Raw genomic sequence first — 23300 nt, 5'->3', positions numbered from 1 at the left:
ACTCCGGCCCCGCAACCGGAGAACTTGAGTCAAAAGCAGATCATCGACGCAACTCAACCTACAACTTAAATTTCCCTCTCTCGTTCAATAACTGGAGTTGCACCCTTACAGCAATCAGTTTATTTTCTGAACACACTATCATTGGAAACGACATTCAATTGGAAAATGGCCAGCCCTATTTATCTCGGTGTTGTTGGTACGCTGCCCCTCCATGCCCCCCGCTGGTTCCTTTTTCTGAACGTTGAAATTCAAATTATCCTTGAAGATCACTGACAAGTTTCATCAGGTGTCGGTGGAGTTGGCACCGCATTCCTCAACCAGATTGCTCGTCTCCCCAACGCTCCTCAACTCGTTCTCCTCGCACGCTCTTCGCAGACCCTCCTCGCCCCGACACCAGCGTACTCCCCCGCTATCCCAGCGGGTGATTGGGCTACAGCATCTACTGGTCCCTCGCTCACAAAGAAGGGCGTCCTCCCTGTGGAGGAAATTGCGACATACCTCGCGGGTGTCCCCGGTCGCGCTATCTTGGTGGATAACACTTCTGATCTCAACCTGGCCCGTGCCTATCCTCTGTTCCTGAAGAAGGGTATCTCAGTCGTGACCCCCAACAAGAAGGGGTTTTCTGATGATCTCTCTTTATGGAAAGACATTTTCTCGTCTGCTGCCCAAGGTAACGCTCTGGTGTACCATGAAAGTACCGTCGGTGCCGGCTTGCCTGTTCTATCCACTCTAAAGGACCTGGTCGCAACCGGTGATGAAGTCACTCGTATTGAGGGTGTCTTCTCCGGCACTCTCTCCTTCCTATTCAACACTTTCGCCCCTGCTTCTAGCTCATCCGATGCTCAGTGGAGTGCTGTTGTTGCTCAAGCTAAGGAACTAGGCTACACTGAACCCGATCCTCGCGATGACTTGAACGGTATGGACGTCGCCCGTAAGCTGACGATCCTGGCCCGTCTGGCTGGTCTGGAGGTGTCGCGTCCCGATTCCTTCCCCATTGAATCGCTTATCCCCACTGAACTTGCCTCGCTACCTTCCTCGGCCGATGGCATTTCGCAGTTCATGAGCCGTTTGCCAGAGTTCGACGGACAGATGGCCGATGTCAAAAACACAGCAGAGAAACAAGGCAAGGTCGTTCGGTATGTTGGTAGTATTGATATTGCGACTCAGGCAGTCAAGGTTGGTCTGCAGTATTTCGATAAGGACAGCGCCATCGCTGGCCTGAAGGGCAGTGATAATATCATTAGCTTCTACACTAAGCGCTATGGAGCCAATCCCCTTATTATTCAGGGTGCCGGTGCCGGTAGTGATGTTACTGCTATGGGTGTTCTGGGTGATCTGGTTAAGGTTATTCAACGTCTGCAGTAAGCTTGCAGATACGAGGATTTGTGTGCAATATCGGGCACGGTTAGAATAGAAAAGTTCTAGAATTTGAAAGCCGCTTCAACCGGGGTTGAGGTCTGCATTTGCGCACTGTGGAAGAATCTCGGGAATCCCGTAAGAGGTAGAAGCATCATGTCTGTACTCATGCACGTGTGCAGTGTCTCCGTGTCTCCTTATCTCTCCAAAGGTCAGAGCGATAGGTCCTTATCAGCCCTTATCGGCTCTTATCATCTAATCAGTCGACCGGCAGCCGCTCCGGCGGTCTCCTTATCCGTCCCTGATGATTGGACCACTTTGTTCCGCCTCAATGTTCACCGTCTTTCAAAATGTTAATCGGTTCCGTCGCCGAAAAAGAGTTTGGCTATTTTCTTCCTTTCTCCCCGCACTGGAAATTGAACGACAGAACCGGAGACCTTTCTTTGTCCCTCTTTGAAGTTGTGTGCCCACGGGCCTTCCACTCGCTGTCTTCGCAATATGTCTGCTTCAATTCCAGGAAATCGAGATATTCCCGTCTCCCAGTATGATTTGACCACATACTGGGGACGGGTTCGCCATGCGGCGGATGTGTCTGATCCTCGGTAAGTCTCGACAGTGGATAGTTGCTGAATGCAAGAACCCAGGCCATGACTAACTAACTGCGAATCTACTAGAACACTTCTGGCAGGCACCGCAGGACTGGAACAGGCAAAGAGCCTTCTTGCCCAGTATAAACAGAATAAACTCCCCGGAGTGATGACGCCAGATCTATGGCAAGCAAAGAAGGTCGTAGACGCGACACTGCACCCCGGTATGTATGGGCCTGAACTCTCATACGGAGTGTACGAGAGACCTGAAGCCCTCCGCTTACAATACAATTAATTCATAGATACGGGTGAACCGGTTCTGCTTCCGTTTCGCATGTCCTGCTATGTGCTGTCCAACCTGGTTGTGACGGCTGGTATGCTGACCCCGGGCCTTGGTGTGAGTGACAAAACAACATGATTCTTTCCTTGTATCTTTTGAATGCAGAGACTGATCGGTGACCCACCTTTTAATTAGACGCCCGGTACCCTACTTTGGCAAATTGGCAACCAGTCGCTCAATGTTGCGATCAATAATGCCAACGCCAACAAATCCACCCCATTGTCCGTTTCCCAAATCGCCAAATCCTACTGCATGGCTGTCTCGGCCTCCTGCTCTGTTGCCCTGGGGTTGAATGCTCTTGTCCCTCGCCTCAAGAGCATATCCCCCAATACTCGCCTTATTCTCTCCCGTTTGGTCCCCTTTGCCGCCGTCGCAAGTGCAAGCGCCCTCAATGTCTTCCTCATGCGTGGTGAGGAGATCCGCCAAGGAATCGATGTATACCCCATTTTGTCAGAGTCTGAACGTGCCGAGCGTGAACAGTCTGAGGATAGCCAACCAGTCCAAAGTCTAGGAAAGAGCAAGAAGGCTGCTACCATTGCCGTTGGCGAAACGGCTATTAGTCGTATCTTGAACGCCACACCTATTATGGTCCTCCCGCCACTGATTTTGGTCCGCTTGGAGAAGACGCAGTGGCTGCGCTCTCGTCCTCGTATGGTCATGCCCATCAACCTTGGCCTCGTTTTAACTACATCCCTCTTTGCACTCCCTCTGGCTTTGGCTGCTTTCCCTCAGCGCCAGGCTATCAGTGCTAGCAAACTAGAGGATGAGTTCCATAGCAAGGGCGGGTATAAGGGTATGGTGGAGTTCAATCGTGGGATGTAACGCTACCTATTTGTTGATTTGATTCTTCAACTTTCTTTTTTTGCATAATGGCGTTAGAGCGAATAGTCGTGGCAGTAGATATTCAATGGCATCACAAATATCCTTTCCGCCTTGCACAATCCTCACATCTAAAGGAATTCCCTCGATCTTCTTCTTCAAGAAAGTGACAGGTCTCCGGTAGCAAGACAACCAGAACCAACAATCTACGTAAGTTATAACAATCCCCGGCATTGCGCCATCCCGATGCGGCGGAACCCCGGAAATTTCTCACGGATAAGAGAACGAAGACTGGTCCCACTTTATTGGCGTGAAAAAGGAAGTGAGATGAGAATGGCATTTAGGAAATACTTCTCTACTTGACTTTTCAATTTCCCACTTGATCATCTTCTCTTCTTCCCTCCCTCAGACCTCTGAAAAGGTTTCAATCCCAACGATGCGCCCCTTAACCCCGCTGTCGGCAGACCTGCCCCCACTGATAATGGGCACAGCAACTTTCAATTCGCAATACAATGAAGACCCCTACGCCCTCCCAACAACAGAATTAGTCCAACGCGCACTTTACCGCGGAATCTGCGCCTTCGACACATCCCCTTACTACGGCCCCGCTGAAGAACTCCTCGGCCGCGCCCTTGCAACCGACTTCGTCCAATCCCACTTCCCCCGCAACACATACCACCTCCTCACCAAGGTCGGACGGATCGCCTCTTCATCCTTCGATTATTCCCCCTCATGGATCAGATACAGTGTCCGCCGCAGTTTACAACGCCTTCATACTTCATACCTTGACGTCGTCTACTGCCACGATGTAGAATTCGTTTCACCAACTGAAGTCCTCATCGCCGTTCGGGAATTGCGTCGCCTTCGTGATGAGGAGGGCTTACTCCGCTATGTCGGTATCTCCGGATATCCCGTTGAGGTGCTAGCGGATCTTGCGGAATTGGTTCTTCGAGAAACTGGTGAACCGCTCGATATCGTTATGTCATATGCGAACTTCACCCTCCAAAATACCAGGCTCCAATCGTTAGCCTTGCCACGGCTTGTAAGGGCAGGAGTAGACGTTGTCCCGAATGCATCGCCGCTTGGAATGGGACTACTTCGCCAGGACGGAGTACCCATCGGATCAATGGGCGATTTCCATCCTGCACCCGATGCGTTGCGTCGTGTGATCCATGAGGCAGCGGATTATACTACACGACACGGTGAGAAACTGGAGGTTATTGCCATCCGCTTTGCGCTGGAGTCTTGGTTACGGGATGGTACAAGGGCAGGTGTATTAGGAGCTCCCTTCGCAAGGACAGAGAATTCCGACCCGGGATTCTTGTCGGTCGCTAATGTTGGCACTGGGAAGAAACTCGGCGCGAGCGTGATAGGAGTCAGTAATATTGAGGAACTGGATGAGAGTCTACGCGTCTGGCGCAGTATCGTGGATGGGCTGGAGAATTGGAGTGAGGACGATGGTGATGGTTTTGAACCCGGGATCCAATCAGCTGAAATATGTACACCCAATGGAGCTACTGGCGCTGTTCCTTCGTCTGCAGTTCATGCGTCAAATATTCTGACGCCTTCCGAGGGTCTTCTTACCGATCGGGCTTGGTCTCAGAAGCGTCAAGCTCATGTTTTGCAGTTGGCCAAGGAGATTAGGGATCTTATTGGGCCCCAATGGGTTGATTATGAATGGGCTAGTCCCGGGGTTGGGTTTCAGAATCACTTGCCTGATGAACATGTCGCTGCTTTGCAGAAGATCGTGGCGGACGAAACCAGTGGGAGAGGTATTTTCGTTGAGGAGTGCAGCAATATGCACCAGGACCGTATGCTCACCCCGCCATCGGATGTGGAGAGACAGCTAGCTTAGTTTGTACAAAAGCTGTTTGGGCTTCTTCTTCTTCTTCTTCTTCTTCTTCTTCTTCTTCTTCTTCTTCTTCTTCTTCTTCTTCTTCTTCTTCTTCTTTTTTCTTCTTTTTTAAAAGACTAAGAGGCACTGATCGGAGACTGAAGATCCTGATTGTAGGAATATGGGTGCTCTAATCTTCGAGCCTTGCGACTAAGGAACTCTGTTGAGAGTCTTGGAGATTGTCTAGATAGCTTCAAGGCTGCTCTTTTCGAGTTCTAGTGATTATCTGAATGACTCCATGAATGACTTCAAGGCTGTTGAATTGAATTGTGAAGTCACGGAAGGGTGCATGTATTGATTCGTGGATAGTCTTAACATCTTCATGCCGCGGGAAAGTCTCATTCGGGAAACTTCTCGAATGACATCTCCTTCTTTTTATCCCCGACGAGGAAATCATTCGCCCAAATTCGTCGGCTAAGCACTGACTGTCTGAGGTTCTGCATCGTGGAAGTGATGCGACAAATTGATGGATCGCATGAAATCTCAAGCGAAATGGCATGCTTTTTTTCTTGAGAATCCCCGATCTTTCCCGACCAAAGCTGCATTGTGAGTGAGGTATGAACTTTTCCTTGCCTTTCCAGTAACCGAAGTCCGCTACGCGCACCGGAGCACTCCAGATGTCCCAAATCAGTCCGCCATACACGCCGTTCGCAATCCTCGTCAAAGGTCCGGACAGTACGCCATCGTCGAACATCTCCAGCCCCTTGTCCTCGCAATACTCATGACTGGCTCCCTTGCCCGCGTCGTAACAGATCTCTCCATCGCGATTCCTTCGCCTTCTTGCCTCGTCGACGCTGATACTACCCTCCTCCCCGCCTCCTCTTCCCAAAGCCTCATCTACTCATGGGCCCTTGCAGCTGACGAGTGTTAACATAGCGCAACAACTATTGCCCTTTGACCCTCGCTCTAGCTGGTTATCACCTTCCCCCAGTCCCGAACTTCCACCTACTGCGCCGTGGACAAAGCCGAGGGATAGCGATAACACAAGGGAGACTACTTTGACGACTAGGGACCAACAATGGACCTCAAGGGAGGCCGCTCTGCACCGTCCAAGTCTTTCCGAAAGACACCTAACGGCAACAATATTTATACACAAGAAGACAATGGAATTGATTGATTGATTGATTATTTCATTCGCGAAACTGTCAGGCATAAGGTCTGATTTGCCGGAAGGGCACTGTAGGATAGCCGGAACAACTATATCATATATGGAACAGAGTAAAAAGTACATTTAACTAACAGTACAGAATCTGGGGGCCCTAGTAAACTATATTGAACAGTGGTATATTAAAATCCTAGGATGACGTTCCCGAATTAATTTGTAAACAAGTCTATATATAGGAGCAGCAATGACTTGATAGGCAAAAGGGAGGTGCCTAGTCCACAAATAGATACTGTAGTATAGCTACATGGAGGAGGTCGACCGGCGGGCATGTTTGCATGTTTGGACGTTTGCTTGGTTTGACCCACTCTCGGATACAGACCAATCAGATGATTGGTCTGAGAGTGGGCTTCCTACCTGTACGTAGCATAACTCTCCTCTTCCTTCTTCCCTTTTCTTCAACGTTGTTATTAGTTGTTTTGCACCCTTTCTCCATTCCGGTAGAGACGTAGGCACGCTATCACAGTATTCTTATCACAACTGTGTAAGAACCCCCCAAAAAGATAGAATAGTAGGAAAGATCTGGTTAGCTAATAGGCGCAAATAGCTTAAAGTGAGGTGAATTACCCCATTTATCCTGCTACGATACGGATGATGGTTCATGGATCAAATAAAGCAGATTTTAGGTATGTAATTTGTGAAAGGTGATGTACATAGTTGTAAGATATGGACAACAGGAATCATCGTATCAAAGTGATGTTTGAGGTAATAAGAAGAACTATATCACCTATATATCGTGAAAGCCTCATAAGTCGCTGAGCGGTAGCTTATATGGAAGAGGGGGTATCCGTTGATCAGCACTCTACGTGCTAGACAAGTTCCAGTCTCCTTATATTCACTATTATAAGGAGCCTAGCGGGAATTTCTATACTTTGTACCTTAGGTTTTAACCTTTGCTCCTTTCTCAAGTAGCAGCTGCACAATCTTCTCATGTCCTCTATAAGAGACAGCTTGGAGGGCATTTCCAAAGTGACCACCTTAGGTATTCACCTCAGCTCCTTTCTTAAGTAGTAACTACACAATCTTCTCGTGTCCTCTATAAGAGGTAGCTTGGAGAACATTTCCAAAGTGTCCACCTTAGGCGTTCACCTTAGCCTCTTTCTCAAGTAGCAACTACACAATCTTCTCATATCCTCTAAAAGAGGCAGCTTGGAGGGTATTTCCATACCCTCCACCTTGGACATTTACCTCGGCTCCTTTCTCAAGTAGTAATTACACAATCTTCTCTTGTCCTTCAAAAGAGACAGCTTGGAGGACATTTCTATACTCTCTACCTTGGGTGTTTACCTCGGCTCCTTTCTTAAGTAGTAACTACACAATCTTCTCGTATCCTCTATAAGAGGCAGCTTAGAGGGCATTTCCAAAGTGTCTATCTTGGGTGTTTACCTCAGCTCCTTTCTCGAGTAGTAGCTGTATAATCTTCTCATGTCCTCCAAAAGAGGCAGCTTGGAGGGCATTTCCAAAGTGTCTACCTTGGGCGTTTACCTCAGCTCCTTTCTCAAGTAGCAACTGTACAATCTTCTCGTATCCTCTATAAGAGGTAGCTTAGAGGGCATTTCTATACCCTCCACCTTAGGCGTTCACCTCAGCTCCTTTCTCAAGTAGTAACTACATAATCTTCTCTTATCCTTCAAAAGAGGCAGCTTAGAGAGTATTTCTATACTCTCCACCTTGGGCGTTCACCTCGGCTCCTTTCTCAAGTAGCAACTATATAATCTTCTCATATCCTCCAAAAGAGGTAGCTTGGAGGGTATTTCCAAAGTCTCCATCTTGGGTGTTCACCTTGGCTCCTTTCTTAAGTAGCAGCTACATAATCTTCTTGTGTCCTCCAAAAGAGGTAGCTTGGAGGGCATTTCCAAAGTGACTACCTTGGGTGTTCACCTCGGCTCCTTTCTCGAGTAGCAACTGTATAATCTTCTTGTGTCCTCTATAAGAGGCAGCTTGGAGGGCATTTCTATACCCTCCACCTTGGGCATTCACCTCAGCTCCTTTCTTAAGTAGTAGCTGTACAATCTTCTTATATCCTCTAAAAGAGGTAGCTTAGAGAACATTTCTAAAGTGTCCACCTTGGGCGTTCACCTCAGCCTCTTTCTCGAGTAGCAACTACACAATCTTCTTGTGTCCTCTATAAGAGGCAGCTTAGAGGGCATTTCCAAAGTGTCCATCTTGGGTGTTCACCTTAGCTCCTTTCTCAAGTAGCAACTGTATAATCTTCTTGTGTCCTCCAAAAGAGGTAGCTTGGAGAGCATTTCCAAAGTCTTCACCTTGGGTGTTCACCTCAGCTCCTTTCTCGAGTAGCAACTGTATAATCTTCTCGTGTCCTTCAAAAGAGACAGCTTGGAGGGCATTTCCATACTCTCCACCTTAGGTGTTCACCTCGGCTCCTTTCTCGAGTAGCAACTGCACAATCTTCTCATGTCCTTCAAAAGAGACAGCTTGGAGGGCATTTCCATACTCTCTACCTTGGGCGTTCACCTCGGCTCCTTTCTCGAGCAGCAACTGTATAACATTCTTATAACCATTGTGTAAGACTAAGATAATGGGGTAGGTTCCGGTGCTATCGACGGAATTGATATCTTTTCTTCTTATTAATAGTAGAAATTCAACCTCCCGCTCATGCCCGTTAAATGATGCCAGATGTAGAGCAGTCATTGATGGCGGAGGTGTCCAGTCTTCGATAGACTTCCAAAAGATGGGGAACCATAATGCAAATCGTTTCCCACTTATATCGTACATTTTCTGAACTTGACAGATCACTTCTTGGTCTTGGGTTAGACTCATCCTCCGTGTGTGGTCCAGCCAATATAATGCTGAATAATCTAGAAGGCTTCGAATATCAGAGCTTGAATTCTCATCATTGTGCTCCAGATCTTCCATCAGGAGATACCGTAAACAGATACACGCCATTTGGTTCTCAGTGTCCGTGAGAGTCCATGAGTATAAGTACTGAACGCTATCAGCATAACTCTTCTTAAGCAGAAATTCCCTTGCTGTTTGATGAATTAAATAGATCTTGGAATTATTGATAAAAACAAAAAGCCCGCATAATCGACGCAGCTTTTTGTCGATCTGGGATGACTCAAGTCTAGCTTTTGTTGCAGTCCGGGATTCTGGAGAGATGGCTATACCGAGCGCCATAGCCATTTCCGCCGTTGTTAACGGGCGCCGTGCTGCAACGATAATTTGTAGGATCTTTCTCACAGTATCTACTTGACGGGAGGGTACGCGACTAAGGATCTTCTCGTATGCTGCATCTACTGAGTGAGGTATCACCTCGATTGACTCCTCAGCCGGGCGAAGGCTGTCTTCGAATGTGGATCGAATATCGTCAATGGCTAAATGTAGCCAGAGATACGTACGGTGTTCCATTTGCAGAAGCTGCTGCTTGAGTCGCTGCTCTGTGTCCCGTGATAGCCCCGCTCGTTGAGCGAGGTTTTTTACTCGCATCTTGACGACAAGATCAATTTCTTGATGAATCTGATCATTTTCTTCCTCTCCTTTTAGATGGATATGTGGGAAAGAGTCTGTAACCGTTCGGAAATAATTCTGGATATTATCATACGGGCGACTAGTGACTAGAAATTTCAACCAGTTCTCCGGCGTCGGTGGATATGACAGGCGGTGAAATGACTGGAGTTTCTCAACTAGTCGTTTCTGATCAACTTCACGACACTCATCCAGAGCATCAAATACGCAGATTGTCTTGCATGATTCATCAGATAATACTGCAGTTGTGAAAATCCTCCATAGCTCGTCAACCTCTTGTCGAAGTCTCTCCCCATTCATTTCCCATGATGGTATGGCATGACGCAAGAGATGAGGCCGCTGGGCAAAAAGCTGATGGAGGACCGAGCAAAGTGCTAACGCAAGATGATTTTGTTCATCGTTGTCCTTGAAAAAGAAGTAACACACTGTCACTTCAGGCCCTGACGTTGCGAAGTGGTCTTCAATTATCGAACGGGCAAGCACAGACTTCCCGCAGCCTGGGTCGGCAGACACTAAGAGAAGATCATTGTGGCTGCTTTCCGAAAAACGAATATACTCTGGGCTTTGTGTAGCCCATAGGCAAGTTCCCTCCACTCTTCTAGGATTGTTGTTCTTTTGCTCCTCGTAGGTTGACGTCTTGAATGTTTGGTGACAGCGGTTTTGTTGATCAGTTAAAGCAAAGGTAACCTTCTCACGGTGATGTTGTTCTTGTTGGCTATATGCTTGTTCTAGACGTTGATTTGTGCTTTTGATTCCGGTCTTCAATACGTCTTTATAGAACTTCATAAGCAAGTCACTCTTTATTCAGGGCTAACTAAGCTAAGAATGATATCACTTACCGCATATATCCACTACCAAACTCTCTTGTGACACATGGCCAACAGGAACATACCCCAACAGCTCTTTTGTATATGCTGCTGCTGCCAAGGCAGCATATCCCTGCCATTGCTTATTCTTGTGCGAGTCGGCATAATCACAAACCCCACGAATGACAGCACAGGGAAAGTCTAACATCAGACCAGCTGCCTCCATTTCGATACATAATGCCCCCGTCTCTAACCGAAGTTGCTCTCTTGTCTGCCCGTGCTTGATGACAGTATTGCCAGAAGCAATAATACCATAGTGTGGTAATGGGTCACTATCCTCGCGTTGATCTCTCGTTTCTTCCCACTCCAATGGACATCCATCACAGCTACTCGCATTGGCAGGATGATCATATTCCGTCTGAAATAGTCGATCAGATTGTGCGGTAGGACGACTGAAATTTTTCCGGGTTCGAGCGGTTCTCCCGATTGCGTTTTGGAAATATTCCAGGTATCGGGGATCATCGGTCAGCGCGGCAGCTCTCATCGTACCAACTGCGGTCAATAGTGCCCTCGGGGGACTGTTCAACGAGCCAATCCGTTCAAATTCACCGCCTGTAATGACCTTCCCTATGTCATATTGAATCACTCCACCACAAGTGCCTTGGGGGTAACTAACCACGATATCGCCGAGGCGGATATCATGAGTAGCAGAGGGAACTCCGCCCCCGATACCGACCATCAATCCGATTCGAAGTGACTTGGAGAAGGTGCGAAGCATGTTGTTTGCGACCGTAGTAGCTGAGGTATTTCCGTACTGGCCTCCAGGGAGGCAGGCGATCACGACGTGGTGTTTGCCGATCCGGCCCAGCGTGTAGGTATTCGAGTCCGCTGCATCTTGTTCATCGAGAATCCCGAATTTCTCATCTAGCATTTCGGCGGCAGCAGCAGCCTCGATCGGAAGGGCACAGATCCAGCCGATTTGGAAGGCATCTCGTGGAGGACGGGCCATGTAGAAGACTAGCCTGGTTTTGCGAAAAGCACGGTTGTGAGGCGATGAATATTAGGAAGGTTGAATAAGAAAAGAGGTTGATGACTCCTGTGCGGAGTCGCCACGAGAAAAGAGCCCCATCGTATGGCAGACAGATCCCCGTCACCAGCTGCAGAAACTCAGCCCGGGCTGAGGGGAGGAGCGTAGTGCGGCAACAGAGCAGCTACTATTGGACAAAGCCAGCAGCCAGCTAGGGTGTGTCGCACGTGACAGCATGGTCCGTGACTGGCGATGCCGTGGCACTACGAAGTCCAATCAGAATGAGTGGGCTGAACAGCTTCAGTGGTAGAGATATGGCACCCAGACTTGATGCATGGCGACTCGAACTCATCCGTGACATGATCCAAGACCCTCAACCGTATACTAACGCGCAGATTGCCGAGGCTGCCCATTGCACCCCACGACCGCTCTACAGAGAGAGAAGACTAAATACATGCAAACAAAACAAACGGGCCGGCCCGTTGATGCAAACAGTACAAACACCACCGCTCTCCCCATCAACTTCTCCGTACCACAAATACGCGTCCGTTTATTATACTACGAAGCTTACCCGCACTCACCGTACCGCTAACTCACGATACTCCTGCATTTCAGGGGGGAACTCGCCGCCTTCCGGTGGCTCTTCGGCATCACCAGGCAAAGGGATTTGTTCGGGAAGTCGGACAATGGCAAAGACATGAGCTTCATTTCGACATGCCTTGGTGAATTGACGAGGGGTGTTAAGTTCGAATTTTTTGGATTCGTACCACTATTGATACCTCCAAAGAACGAGATGGATATGGAGATCAGTAAGTGTGGTAACAGAAAGGAATAGGGTGTTTGGCGTTATATGTCTGTCAATAACAACACAAGGGCGTGTCAAGCTTTGTGTGGTGCCACGTGAGTCTTCCATCTTAATCGGGACGTGGAAGACTCCATAGTGGGGTATCGTATGCCGGCTCCTTTTATAGCGGGGGGCTGTGAGCTCTGCCCTTGGTAGGCAGTATGTTCGCACAAAATCAAAGCTAATACAATCAACTTCGGCTTCGCTGTCTAAATCTGCAATAGTCTCCACTTCATTGATTTTAAGAGATGTACAGACTCTCGTTGCCGTCCTCACAGAAGGTGGTAAAGTCGGAGAGGGGGGTTCTCTCACGACTCCACCCCTTTTCCTGCAGTACGCGTTTCTTGGATGACACGCTGGCCTTGAAAACATCGTCGAGCGAAGTGATGAATACTTTGACATATTCGGCATTGCATTGGTTTCCCGTTCGATCCGGTAGGGTTCCGAGGTTGATCCTGTCGTGATTGCCCTCCATTATTCCGGAAATTGCGGCGGTACCCGTTCGATCTTGATTGTTTTTGGTGATTCGGATACTGGGGGGTTGCAATATCTGAGTGTTGGCGTTTCTTTTGTTGTGTTGGCTTGATTAAATTCCAATAATGAACTGCGGTATCGACCCTCTCATCAGTGTAGCAGGCAGAGGGCGTACGTGTCGGTTGATTTTCTTCTTTAGGTCATCCTGAAGTTTGGAAAAGAAATTAAGGGCACGATGATCCTCTGTCTCACGGGTGAGATGCTGCTCTCTCGCATAGAGGTCTTGGTAGGATAACTGGTGAGCTCTTTCAATTTCATCACGAATGTCTGCACGAAGACTTGTCGTGTTTTGAATCAAGGAGAGGGTCCATTCTTCGAAGACTTCGCATGTAGCTGCAGCAGTGCAGCAGTTCGGCGATCGTCTGGGGCCCTTTCGCTAAGGGATTCCGACCATTTGACCCTACATGGTGCGTCCATAAATCGGAGTGCACCCAATATTCGTTTTGCATCATTGCTGTAACGGTTCGGACCGGCTTGAAAAGCAAGTTCCAGGTTGACCAGCCATTGGTGGCGTTTTTGAATGGAGAGTCGATTATTAAAGTTAGAGAGATCTTCGATTTTGATATCATGATCCTTATTCGGGCGGTCGAGGTTGCTGAATGAATTCTCCACGGTCGGCAAAGGATACGCTGTTAAAATAGGCACTGACAGCTCGGCGTGGAGAGCGTCAAGACGTTCACGATCTGCCTTGAGTTTTTCTAGCCTTTGGATACGGGCATTCACTTCTCGTTCTTCGTTTTCGATATCGTTGGATACTATCCCCTGAGTTGGACTCGTCGGGTCGGGAATAGCATGTTCAGGGGAAGCCGCGGATACGGTTCGGCGTGTGTTCACCATCTTTACTGGGTAACCCGGGGTAGGAAGGATTAGAATTGTTAAGGTTGTCGTCAAAGGGTTAGGCAGATAAAGAATGACGATATTTGATAAAAAATTTAATGAATTAGGTACAGAAACTAACAGCTCTCATGCAAAACGTCAACTATAGCCACAGCACCCTGTATACCGTTTGATATACAGCGCTTTAATCGCCGTTTCACGCTGATTCGATTGACCCTGTTTTTAACGCGTGAACACCGTTCTTCGGTGTGTGCGCTGCCGAAATGGGCAAAAAGTCGAAATTGAAAAAAGGGGCAGCCTCCGCCGCCCACAACAAAGATTTACCATCCACGACATGGCTCTTGCCGCCTGCGTCTGCTCTGTCCGGTAACCTCCGTGCCGCAGCAGTCACTGGATTGAAGACAGCTGAGCAGTGGGCAACCACGGCTGAATTCGACGCGCCCCCTCCGCCGACCCTGGACGAACTCGGCCCATTCCTCGACCTCGTGATCTCCCTGACTAGACGAATGACGGACGACGAGCTCCTGGCGGAGCTGCAACGCCTCCGGGCGCAATTCGACGCGTTTAACAAGGCTCAGGCCGATATTTAAACAAGATGCAACACTCCTTACGAAGTAGGCTAGAAGTAGGCTACAGCAGGTCAATGAATTCTACTACTACTACTACTACAAGATAACCCGTACTACTGTTACGACCGTGGACGACGCAGAGACCAGAGTTCCAGGTGAAGACAAGATATCCAAATACCAGACAATCGACTTTCCAGCAACCTTTGCAGATTTACGTAACAAAGCGAAAATTGAAGGGAAGAACATCAACAGTGGAGTTGATTTTGAGACCTGGGTGAGTTTCCCTTCTTTCAAGGTGTCATCTTATAAGCCCAAGAGGTACTAACTGCATGTTGATACATAGGCCAATGAGCGTGGGGACGTTTTACCCAGTACCAAGGGTCCTAAGGCGAGCGACTCGAGTAGGAGCCATTGGCAAGAGATCGTGGCGTTGACTTAAGTTCCCTGTAACATTATCAATGCTCATGTCATATTGACATCTAGATGGAACTGGTCCGCGACAATGTCGGGTCAAATCTAAAGGTTTATCTTCGATGGGGCCGGCGGCCCCACCGTTCCAAGAAAACCCACGGCGCCACCTTCCAATACTTCTCATACTTTCCTCAGCCATTCGATTCTGAAATTCCCCTTGCTCTTCGATCTACTCAGTACTGACCTTTACTCGAGCCCGTCTGAATTCCCTTCTTCTGCCGTCTTTATCTGTGTGCCCTGTTCGCTGAACTTCAATACCATGGCAACTTCAGTCCGCTTATCGCCACAGGTACAGCGGCTGCAAACGAGTTCGCCGTACGTTGATATCTACACCAGAGCATTGCCGAATCCTCTTCGTCCGCGACGAGTCGTAAGGCCTCCAGCGCCGTCAACACATTCCCACCCGGAGCCGAAACGCTGGCAGAATCCTGGCGGTTGGGGAGCGCGCCACATGAATGACACAGCCCCGTTTACACTCTGGGACAAACAGAACCGCAAATTTCGACTCCCAACGCAGGAGGAATCTGCTTGGATTCGAAACAAATTTGGGGATGGAAAACGCGGGGAGTCCGGCTGGTTCATGTGGATTGAGACTAGCAGCCCACCGCAGCCCGTAACCCTTACCGTCGGTTGCATGCCGGTGTACTTCGTTGGGACTGGCGAATCACACTTTGAAACCCTTCCTCGCGCCCCTTATCCGAATCCTCGGGTCCTGGACCCATATCCTGCTGCTTTGCGCTGGCCAAAAATGCAATTCCCAACAAAGGAACAAAGGATTGCCATGTTAGTCGCACTGGCACCACTCGCAGATGTACGAGCGATCCTCTATCTCCCCAACTGGACAATCGTGGAACTGACACACGGGGATGGCCGCAAATACGAGCCAAGGTCACTGCCGGGGGTTGTCGCAGGTCGGACGACCCTATACCACCATGAAGCAGAGCCATTTTACATGGCGATGAAAGATAAGAGCCGAGTGCGAGCGATAGATCCTCAACAGCATATGGATACCAGTCGACCTCTGCCCCAAGACGACTCGAATTATCTCAAAGATTCGTTTCTTACACCAGGCTGTCGATTAGAGTGTGGGCTTGGCGAATCAGGATCCGTAAATGAGTTTGCGAATGTTGCAACAACCTCGGGTGTGAGAATGATCAATTCTCAAGGCGAGCATGCCCTCACGGTGGCACATCATGGTTTCCTACTCTCAAAGCAGGTCTATCATCCGCGTGCGACTGCAGATAAAGTCGGAGAGGTTTTCGACACAATACCTGAACTCGACATCTCACTCGTCAGCCTCACACCAGCGGCATCCGAAAGTTATAGAAACAGTTCATACTTTCAAGCCGAACCTCCTCGTTCTCTATGCGAAGGTGATCAGATCGAACAGGGCACATGGAGCGAGATTGATGGAATGAGCTCAGGCCTAGTCACCGTGATGGCATATGGGACCATGGATATGAAGCCGAAGCGCCCCCCTGGCCATCCACCGATTGGTTTTAGAAATTGGCGGGCCTACACTGTCAGTTCGCTATTCGGTGTTATCAATAGCGCTATATCGGAGGGTATCTGCGGTGCACCTATTGTGAATTGCGATACAGGCGGAGTCGGCGGCTTCTTCCATTTATTTGACGGAACCAATTGTTTAACCGCACACCTAGATGATTTGGTTGCTGAAGGGTGGCAAATAGTCTAGACTGTATTTATACCTTGTTAAAGTCTCTTTGATCGCATATTCTAATTTGCTTCTATAACATTCATATGAAATTAAGGCAACCAGCACTAAGAAAAATAAAAGGAAAGCAATAGTATTGTGATAGTGTGCCTCCGTTTCTACCGGATGGAGAAAAGGTGCGAAAAACAACGAATAACAACGTTGGAGAAGGGAAGGAGAGAGGGAAGCTCTGTTATGTACATATAGGGAGCCCACTCTCGGACCAATCATCTGATTGGTCTGCATCCGAGAGTGGGTCAAACCGCACAACTGTGCAAACAGTGCAAACATACCCGTCCCGAGTCTTCCTCCATGTAGTTATACTACAAGTCCTCATTTAGTCCCCTTTGTTTCGGTCCTGGATAGAAGATTAGCATCGCTAACAGAAACCAGGTTTAAGACACTGCGTTATATGTCGACAGCACGCGGGTATACTCCTCAGAAACAGTGTCACAAAAGTCGCGTTTCAAATTTGATCTAGTCTACTGTAATGGTTACTAAGTTGTCAGGCTAGAGACCTGTGACTAGGCAAGGATATCGGATGGTAGAGATCAAATAGAACAGTTGATACACAGACTGATTCTTGTAGAACAAGAATTGTAGCTATCGTTCGTGCGTTTTTATATTGCTAGGGCTTAGGGCCGTCATGCATAAGCGGGTGTATCGAGGTAGATTCGCCTGCGGAGCGGCCATGAATCGTCCCCGAGTCGTACACGAGGGGATTCAGGAATCCCGTGACAGCACCACTGCGCTTGCAGCGTTAGAAGCCGAGCTGTTTTTGCCGCCGATGTGGATTCAGATGGATCGAATCAAGAAGGAGACGGCTGTACGAATCCGTACAGGCCCAACCTTCGCCATCCCAAAGCTTATGATCACAGAGAGAACCCCTCAACAGCGCTTCTACGGGTGACCACCTTTGGAGGAACAAGCCTGGCGGAAGGGCGGATGCCTAACGGCTCCCCCCAGATCTGTAGCAGGAGCGTGGGAGAGCCGGCGAGCATTCGTCCGGGAACCATGGCGAGCGCCACCGAAGGTGTCTATCGAGGACAGAGACGCTGCGGAGGATACCCATCTACAGGCTATTGCGTTTGAAAATCCAGCACCATTGATCATATATACGGACGGTTCCGGCTACGAAGGCAAGGTGGGGGCGGCTGCGCAGATAGACACTACCCGCGAGGGTAGCAGCTTTCTCCAGAGCCAGATGGGCACATTGGAGACAGCGACGGTGTACGGGGCAGAGCATCGTGGCCTAGAGATGGCGATGGAGTTAATCTGGAAGAGAGCTCGCGATAACCTTACACAAGTGGTTCATATGCCACGAGTTGTGGTCTTCTCGGACTCCCAGGCAGCACTCTCGGCACTCCGCCGTCCACGGATGCCATCTGGCCAATGTTTCCTCCACTCCACCCTCAAGACACTGTATATCCTTACCAATGCAGGCGTCGATATCGAGTTCCGCTGGATTCCTGCTCATGTAGGGATCTTCGGCAACGAGGAAATCGACAAGCTAGCCAAAGAAGCCGCAACGTCCACCGGGCGTGCCGCCGACCGCGATACCACGCAAGACCGCGCGATCATCCTGGGTGCAGCCGTGAAGGCCCGCATCCGGAAGGAATCGAAGGAAGCGTGGGAGAAGGAGTGGAGGAGGACGAAAACGGCGAAAGCGACACGGCGTCTGATCGATTTGCCGAACAAAAAGACTCTGGAATACTGGCAAAAGAAACGAAAAGCCACGACGTCAGTAATGATGCAGCTCCGTACAGGGAAGGCGGCCGTGGCGGCTTACCTGGCAAAGATCAACGCCCGTGACACACCGCGATGTGAGTGCGGCCTCGGAAATCAATCAGTGAGACATGTCCTGCTGGAGTGTGAACTCTGGATAGACGAGAGACGTGCGATGAGCCTCAAACTGTGCGAAAAAGGCTTCAACCAACTGACACTAGATGTGCTTCTCGCGAAGGAGGAGGCATCCGATATCGTGGCCGACTTCATCTTCGCTACAGGCGTACTGGGCCAGTTCCACGCTGTGGATCCAGAGGCGACCGGGCGTGAGCCGGCAGACGTTGCGGATACAGGTGATTAAGAACGATATAGGGCAGTGTACTGATGAAGACAAAGGGGGTGCTTGTAGAGGCGTGACTCCGGTCGGTTGCGTCTCCTTGATGTCAAAAGAACTGGGTTAGCGGACAGTTTTTGTAAAAGGGGATGTACTGTGTTGTGGGCGGCGGGCTCGGTGCCGAGAACTCACCTTGGTGATGCAAGGAAGCCCTCGAGGCGCAGTGATGCGACACGGCGGCGATCTTGGTGATTCAAGGCCTTGGTTATGCGAGGAAGCCGATTGGAAGTGGGAAGTGGCTCATGGGGCAGAGCTGTGAGGGATGAAGCTTGAGGGCTGCGAGCAGTGGATGATGCAGGATCTCAGAGGGGAGTTTGGCTGCGGCGTGGTGATGCACGTCGTCGAGAGAACACCGTCATGTTTGGCATGTTTGGCATGTTTGTTTTGTCGGAATTACTGAGTGGAGTACATAGATGCACCAATAGAATGTCAACGTGTCTAATTTCTGTATGGCAAGCCCGTAGCAATTTAGGTGGGCAAAATAATGACTAATACTTCGGATCTATAGTATTTCCTCCTTCCGAGATCCATTGCTGCTGTTCCGACACACCCCCTCAGCGATTAGCGTGTGTTGAATAGCTTCGCCAATGTTGAATCACTTGAGATGATCGCTGATTCCTTGCAGCAGGTTTCTTTTCCTTTATTTACACTTCGATTAGGTGTTTTATATCCTCCATACGGAGTGTTCTAACAAACTCCTCATGTTTCTTGCGTGGCAGGATCTTCGTAAGGCCATCTGCCGCCATCTTGGCAGTTGGAACCCATTTGATATTGATTCTTCCTTCTCTGATCTCTTGTCTCAGCCAGTGTCCGTGTATATCGACATGACGAAGTTTCGTATCGATTTTGGCGTGCTCGGAGTTCAGTAATGTGACGGTCTGTTGATTATCACATCGCAGGGTGATCGTCTGGCTTGGTTCGAATGAGATACGCCCGAGGAATCGCTTCCACCACTGTAGCGAGCGTGCAGCGTCTGACAAACCCAAAAGCTCAGCTTCAGTGGTGGATGTGGTGACAGTAGGCTGCTTCGTGGCCTTCCAATCGACTGGGCCACCATAAACTTGGCAGATATAACCTGCAGAGCTCCGTCGATCTTGATTATCTGCGAAGGATGCGTCACTTGCGATTTCAACTGATTCCATGCCTCCCTTTTCGCCGTACTGCAGTGCTAGATATCGTGTGGAATAAAGATAACAGATCAATCTGTCAACTGCTCGGTGGTGCTGAGGGCCTGGGTTCCGCAGGAACTGTGATAATTTTGCGGCTGCTTTCGCTGCATCTGGTCTGGTTATCGATGTAGGGTATTGGATTGAACCTACTTTCCCTTGATATAGCTTAATATCAGCTGCTGTTGCCGTACCATCGAATGGCATCATTTCTTCCACGGGGAGAGGTGTAAAGACAGGCGGGCGATCAGTCAGGTGATATCTTGCAGCCATACTGCTGATATGGGCGTCCTGGCATAGCCAGAGCTTCTGCAGCTTCCGATCGCGTACGATCCGAATATTCAAGAACCACTCTGCTTCTCCATGATCTGTAAGCTCCCAATGTGCCTCTAGATTCTTCTCAAGCTGGCGGGCTTTCTCTCGCACAGACGGGTGGCTGGCAATAATAAAGTCATCTACATAAAAGAAGACGATAATACCGCGTGTGGTAAAGACACATGGGTCTTCGGGAACCGGTGTAAGCCCAAGTTTCACAAGAACTCTCGATGCTTCCTGTTGCCACAACTTTGGCGATATTCGTAGCCCATATAGCGCACGATTAAGTTTCCAGCACATTCCCATCTGTTCAAAACCTTCTGGCATCTTTGTATAGGTCTCGGTAGGCAAGGTGCTATTTAGGAATGCAGTAACTGCATCCCGCTGTCGTAAATCCAGGTTGAATGCTGCAACAAGGGCGAATATTACTCTTGCTGCCCTCGCTGCAAGTGTCACAGCCCTTTTATCCTCATGGGTTATCATTTCCTGGTCACCTCGTACACAGATACGTGCTTTCAGCTTCTGAAGATAGCCATCTTGGTCGAACTTGTATGCGAATACCCATCGGAGGGGTAGGACCTGTTTCGAGACGTCTTTCGGCCGATTGGTCACTGTAAACGTCGATTTCTCTTGTAGGGATCTTATTTCTTTGGCGCAGGCGGCTAGGAAGCCTTCGGCTATCGGGTGTTTTATCATATTCTTCCATCCATCTGGCGGAGGGGGCAGATCATCTCGATGACGTTGGAGCGGCTTCTCTGTGTATAGTGCTGCTGCGAACGTACGTAAAAGCTCTGGTGGATCGTCTTCGATAGTAGGTAAGGTTGTGTACGCATAATAATCAGGATCTACCCTCGGTCTTCGCTGTCTATGTCCTTCGATGATATTGGTCGTATCGACGCCATCGTTTCTTTGTGTGTGGAGCTCAGCATGTAGCTGTTGTTCACTGTCCGAGAGCGACTCAGGTTGTTCTTCTTCCGGACGATCTGGAAGATCTGGCTCTGTCGGCTGGTCATCATCCTCGCAGACATCCTGTTCTTTAGTCTGAGTAGTTGTCTGCTGGTCCACCCCCTGAGCAGTCGTAGTGCTAAGTTCAGAGGTAATCGGCTCTTCTGGTGGACTCAGCGGTACTTCTAGTGGCGCTTCAGTAGGAAATGAACCAGGTAGTGTGTCGTTTAAAGGATCGTGGCTTCTCTCGTCCGGTTCTGGGGTTATCGGTACAGTCACCCCCTGAGGTATGTGTGGTTGTGGGTTCGTGATGTCTTCTTCTTCTTCTTCCACTAGGATAGTATCCTGTTGAACTTCCTGCTGGCTGTCACGGGATTCCTGAATCCCTTCGGGCACGATTCGGGTACGATTCATGGCCGCTCCGCGGGCGAATCTACCACGATACACCCGCTAATGCATGACTGCCCTAAGCCCTAGCAAGCTCTAGCAATATTAAAACGCACGAACAATAGCTACGATTCTTGTCCTGCAAGAATCAGTTCTGTATATCAACTGTTCTATTTGATCTCTACCATCCGATATCTTTGCCTAGTCACAGGTCTCTAGCCTGACAACTTAGTAACCATTACACTGGCCTTCCTGTTGGCCTTCTTGCTGGCCTTCCTGCATATCTTCCTGGGTGTTTCGATTGATTTCTGTGATATGGATACCAATATTGTCTCGAAGGACCTCTAGGTTTTCTTCCTCAGTTAAGATCGTCGGTTCAGGCTCAGGAAGTGTTCTTTCTTCCCAGTATTGCATGTCACGCTTCCATCTTCTCGACTCGTCAAAACATGCATCTCTCACAACCTCTATCTTCCCCCTCGCAGGGAACCAGATTCTCCACACATTCGAAGCGACATAGCCGACGAGAAAACCGATTTCTGCACGAGGAGAGGTCTTCTGAAGACGTGGGATATTGCGGATGCGGCAGTACGACAAGGAGCCATATACACGTAGGTTGGCTAGGTTAGCTTTCTTCATCCTCTCGCCGCCGAAGTCTTTCCGCGCTTCCTCCCATGGTACGATCCACCTGTTCTCATCCTTCAGATAGGTTGGAATACGGTTGAGAATCCATACGGCTGTACTGACCATCTCAGGCCACAGTTGTTTTGGTAGCTTGCTCTCGATCTGAAGATGCCTCCCCATGGTTAAGATAACTCCTCCTGATCGTTCTGCAGGGCCGTTCTGCTCAGGGTGATAGGGAATACTGTGCGAGACTACAATACCAATATCGCTTAGGAAGCCTTCGATCTCTATCCCTGCAGATGCCTCATTATCATAGTGAAACGCCTTAATTGGCAGGTTCCACCAGTTCTTGACTATAGCAATAAACTTCCTGACTCCATCTCTACACTCTGATTTCCATTTGTGGGTGTATATCCAGTGAAATCTGATTCCCTCGACATAGAAGTGTGTCATCCACTGATGTTCATTATAGCCAGGTGGAAACTTGATCAAGTCGAAGTGAATTCGGCCGTATCTACCAAAGGTCTGGCCAATTGGTCGTCGTGAGATTTGCTTTGGTGCGCTTGAGAGATTGCAGACCTGACAGAGCTCTCCTTTCTCTTCTTCTGGTGATGTTTCTGGTAAGTCTTCATTGATTTTGACACCGTCTACCATCTCAGCAGTCTTCTTCGTCACACGAGATGATACGTGGGCAAGTCTTCGATGCCACCGGTCCGCTGAGGCCTCCGATACGAGAGGTTTCTCTGACCTGCGAACGGCATACGCATGAGCAGTAGTGGTGATACTCGGGATACTCGGTGAGGAATGAGGCTCTCTCGGCTTGTCGAACGCCCATATCTTTAGTGGTTTCATAAGGCGTACGCTAATAACTGGTTCTCCACTAGAGTTCTTGATACATTCGGTATCCTCATCCCATCGAACACCCTTCTCCTTCAGTGCTGCGTACGACATTAAATTGGCGTGGAAACGAGGCGAATATAACACATTGCTGAGCTGGATTGGTCGGGCAGTGCCATCAGGTCCTGCTCCTGTCATTATCACACTTCCAATACCTTCCACTGCAGTGATTGAATCGCCGGTCTTTAGGCCTGTCTTCGTTGGCTTGAATGTAGTGAACAGGTCTTTCTGATTGCATACATGCACTGATGAGGCTGTATCGAGAAACCAACGTTCTTGAATATTGTCGCTTCCAGTCGTCTGAACACTCTGATAGACCTGATCCATTGGAAAGCTTGTAGTGAAAAAGGAGCCATACAGCTGAGTGATATTAGCTGTTTCAGTGGCTGGCTTCACTCCGTTCT

The 23300-nt window shown here is 49.1% G+C and overlaps 12 protein-coding genes across 12 annotated transcripts in view; 8 read left to right on the top strand and 4 right to left on the bottom strand.

Moving 5' to 3' along the window:
• Window positions 1-165: 165 nt before the first annotated feature.
• On the top strand, window positions 166-1365 carry N7478_012635 (homoserine dehydrogenase; the record flags this gene model as incomplete). The annotated part of the gene is made up of 2 exons (XM_056928845.1): window positions 166-196; window positions 287-1365. 2 exons carry the CDS (start codon window positions 166-168, stop codon window positions 1363-1365), a joined length of 1110 nt encoding a protein of 369 aa, XP_056772207.1.
• A 489-nt stretch (window positions 1366-1854) lies between these two features.
• On the top strand, window positions 1855-3105 carry N7478_012634 (sideroflexin family transporter; the record flags this gene model as incomplete). The annotated part of the gene is made up of 4 exons (XM_056928844.1): window positions 1855-1958; window positions 2031-2167; window positions 2246-2340; window positions 2419-3105. The coding sequence occupies 4 exons, from the start codon at window positions 1855-1857 to the stop codon at window positions 3103-3105; spliced, it is 1023 nt and encodes a 340-aa protein (XP_056772206.1).
• Window positions 3106-3538: 433 nt separating this feature from the next.
• On the top strand, window positions 3539-4957 carry N7478_012633 (D-arabinose 1-dehydrogenase (NAD(P)(+)) ARA2; the record flags this gene model as incomplete). The annotated part of the gene is made up of 1 exon (XM_056928843.1): window positions 3539-4957. One exon carries the CDS (start codon window positions 3539-3541, stop codon window positions 4955-4957), a length of 1419 nt encoding a protein of 472 aa, XP_056772205.1.
• Window positions 4958-5493: 536 nt separating this feature from the next.
• N7478_012632 (uncharacterized protein) lies at window positions 5494-5867 on the top strand (the record flags this gene model as incomplete). Its single annotated transcript, XM_056928842.1, has 2 exons — window positions 5494-5542; window positions 5578-5867. The coding sequence occupies 2 exons, from the start codon at window positions 5494-5496 to the stop codon at window positions 5865-5867; spliced, it is 339 nt and encodes a 112-aa protein (XP_056772204.1).
• Window positions 5868-8522: 2655 nt separating this feature from the next.
• On the bottom strand, window positions 8523-11459 carry N7478_012631 (uncharacterized protein; the record flags this gene model as incomplete). Its single annotated transcript, XM_056928841.1, has 2 exons — window positions 8523-10414; window positions 10484-11459. 2 exons carry the CDS (start codon window positions 11457-11459, stop codon window positions 8523-8525), a joined length of 2868 nt encoding a protein of 955 aa, XP_056772203.1.
• Window positions 11460-12562: 1103 nt separating this feature from the next.
• On the bottom strand, window positions 12563-13692 carry N7478_012630 (uncharacterized protein; the record flags this gene model as incomplete). The annotated part of the gene is made up of 3 exons (XM_056928840.1): window positions 12563-12871; window positions 12971-13188; window positions 13260-13692. The coding sequence occupies 3 exons, from the start codon at window positions 13690-13692 to the stop codon at window positions 12563-12565; spliced, it is 960 nt and encodes a 319-aa protein (XP_056772202.1).
• Window positions 13693-13955: 263 nt separating this feature from the next.
• N7478_012629 (uncharacterized protein) lies at window positions 13956-14282 on the top strand (the record flags this gene model as incomplete). The annotated part of the gene is made up of 1 exon (XM_056928839.1): window positions 13956-14282. The coding sequence occupies one exon, from the start codon at window positions 13956-13958 to the stop codon at window positions 14280-14282; it is 327 nt and encodes a 108-aa protein (XP_056772201.1).
• Window positions 14283-14287: 5 nt separating this feature from the next.
• Window positions 14288-14700, top strand: N7478_012628 (uncharacterized protein; the record flags this gene model as incomplete). The annotated part of the gene is made up of 3 exons (XM_056928838.1): window positions 14288-14317; window positions 14365-14535; window positions 14605-14700. The coding sequence occupies 3 exons, from the start codon at window positions 14288-14290 to the stop codon at window positions 14698-14700; spliced, it is 297 nt and encodes a 98-aa protein (XP_056772200.1).
• Window positions 14701-14991: 291 nt separating this feature from the next.
• N7478_012627 (uncharacterized protein) lies at window positions 14992-16428 on the top strand (the record flags this gene model as incomplete). The annotated part of the gene is made up of 1 exon (XM_056928837.1): window positions 14992-16428. The coding sequence occupies one exon, from the start codon at window positions 14992-14994 to the stop codon at window positions 16426-16428; it is 1437 nt and encodes a 478-aa protein (XP_056772199.1).
• Window positions 16429-17137: 709 nt separating this feature from the next.
• On the top strand, window positions 17138-18532 carry N7478_012626 (ribonuclease H family protein; the record flags this gene model as incomplete). The annotated part of the gene is made up of 2 exons (XM_056928836.1): window positions 17138-17352; window positions 17413-18532. 2 exons carry the CDS (start codon window positions 17138-17140, stop codon window positions 18530-18532), a joined length of 1335 nt encoding a protein of 444 aa, XP_056772198.1.
• A 677-nt stretch (window positions 18533-19209) lies between these two features.
• N7478_012625 (Ty1/Copia family ribonuclease HI) lies at window positions 19210-21405 on the bottom strand (the record flags this gene model as incomplete). The annotated part of the gene is made up of 1 exon (XM_056928835.1): window positions 19210-21405. One exon carries the CDS (start codon window positions 21403-21405, stop codon window positions 19210-19212), a length of 2196 nt encoding a protein of 731 aa, XP_056772197.1.
• A 201-nt stretch (window positions 21406-21606) lies between these two features.
• The window catches only part of N7478_012624 (GAG-pre-integrase domain-containing protein), a gene marked incomplete at both ends in the record, with an annotated part of 2697 nt that continues 1003 nt past the window's right edge, over window positions 21607-23300 (bottom strand). Inside the window, one exon of the mRNA XM_056928834.1 lies at window positions 21607-23300. This exon is cut by the window's right edge and continues 1003 nt beyond it. Within this exon, the coding sequence (XP_056772196.1) occupies window positions 21607-23300 (1694 nt within the window).

Source organism: Penicillium angulare, assembly GCF_028827245.1.
Source record: "Penicillium angulare strain IBT 27051 chromosome Unknown utg000012l_segment0_segment0, whole genome shotgun sequence".
Taxonomy (NCBI): domain Eukaryota; kingdom Fungi; phylum Ascomycota; class Eurotiomycetes; order Eurotiales; family Aspergillaceae; genus Penicillium; species Penicillium angulare.
Note: the sequence above shows the minus strand (reverse complement) of the source record. Positions and strands in the feature narration are given on the sequence as shown.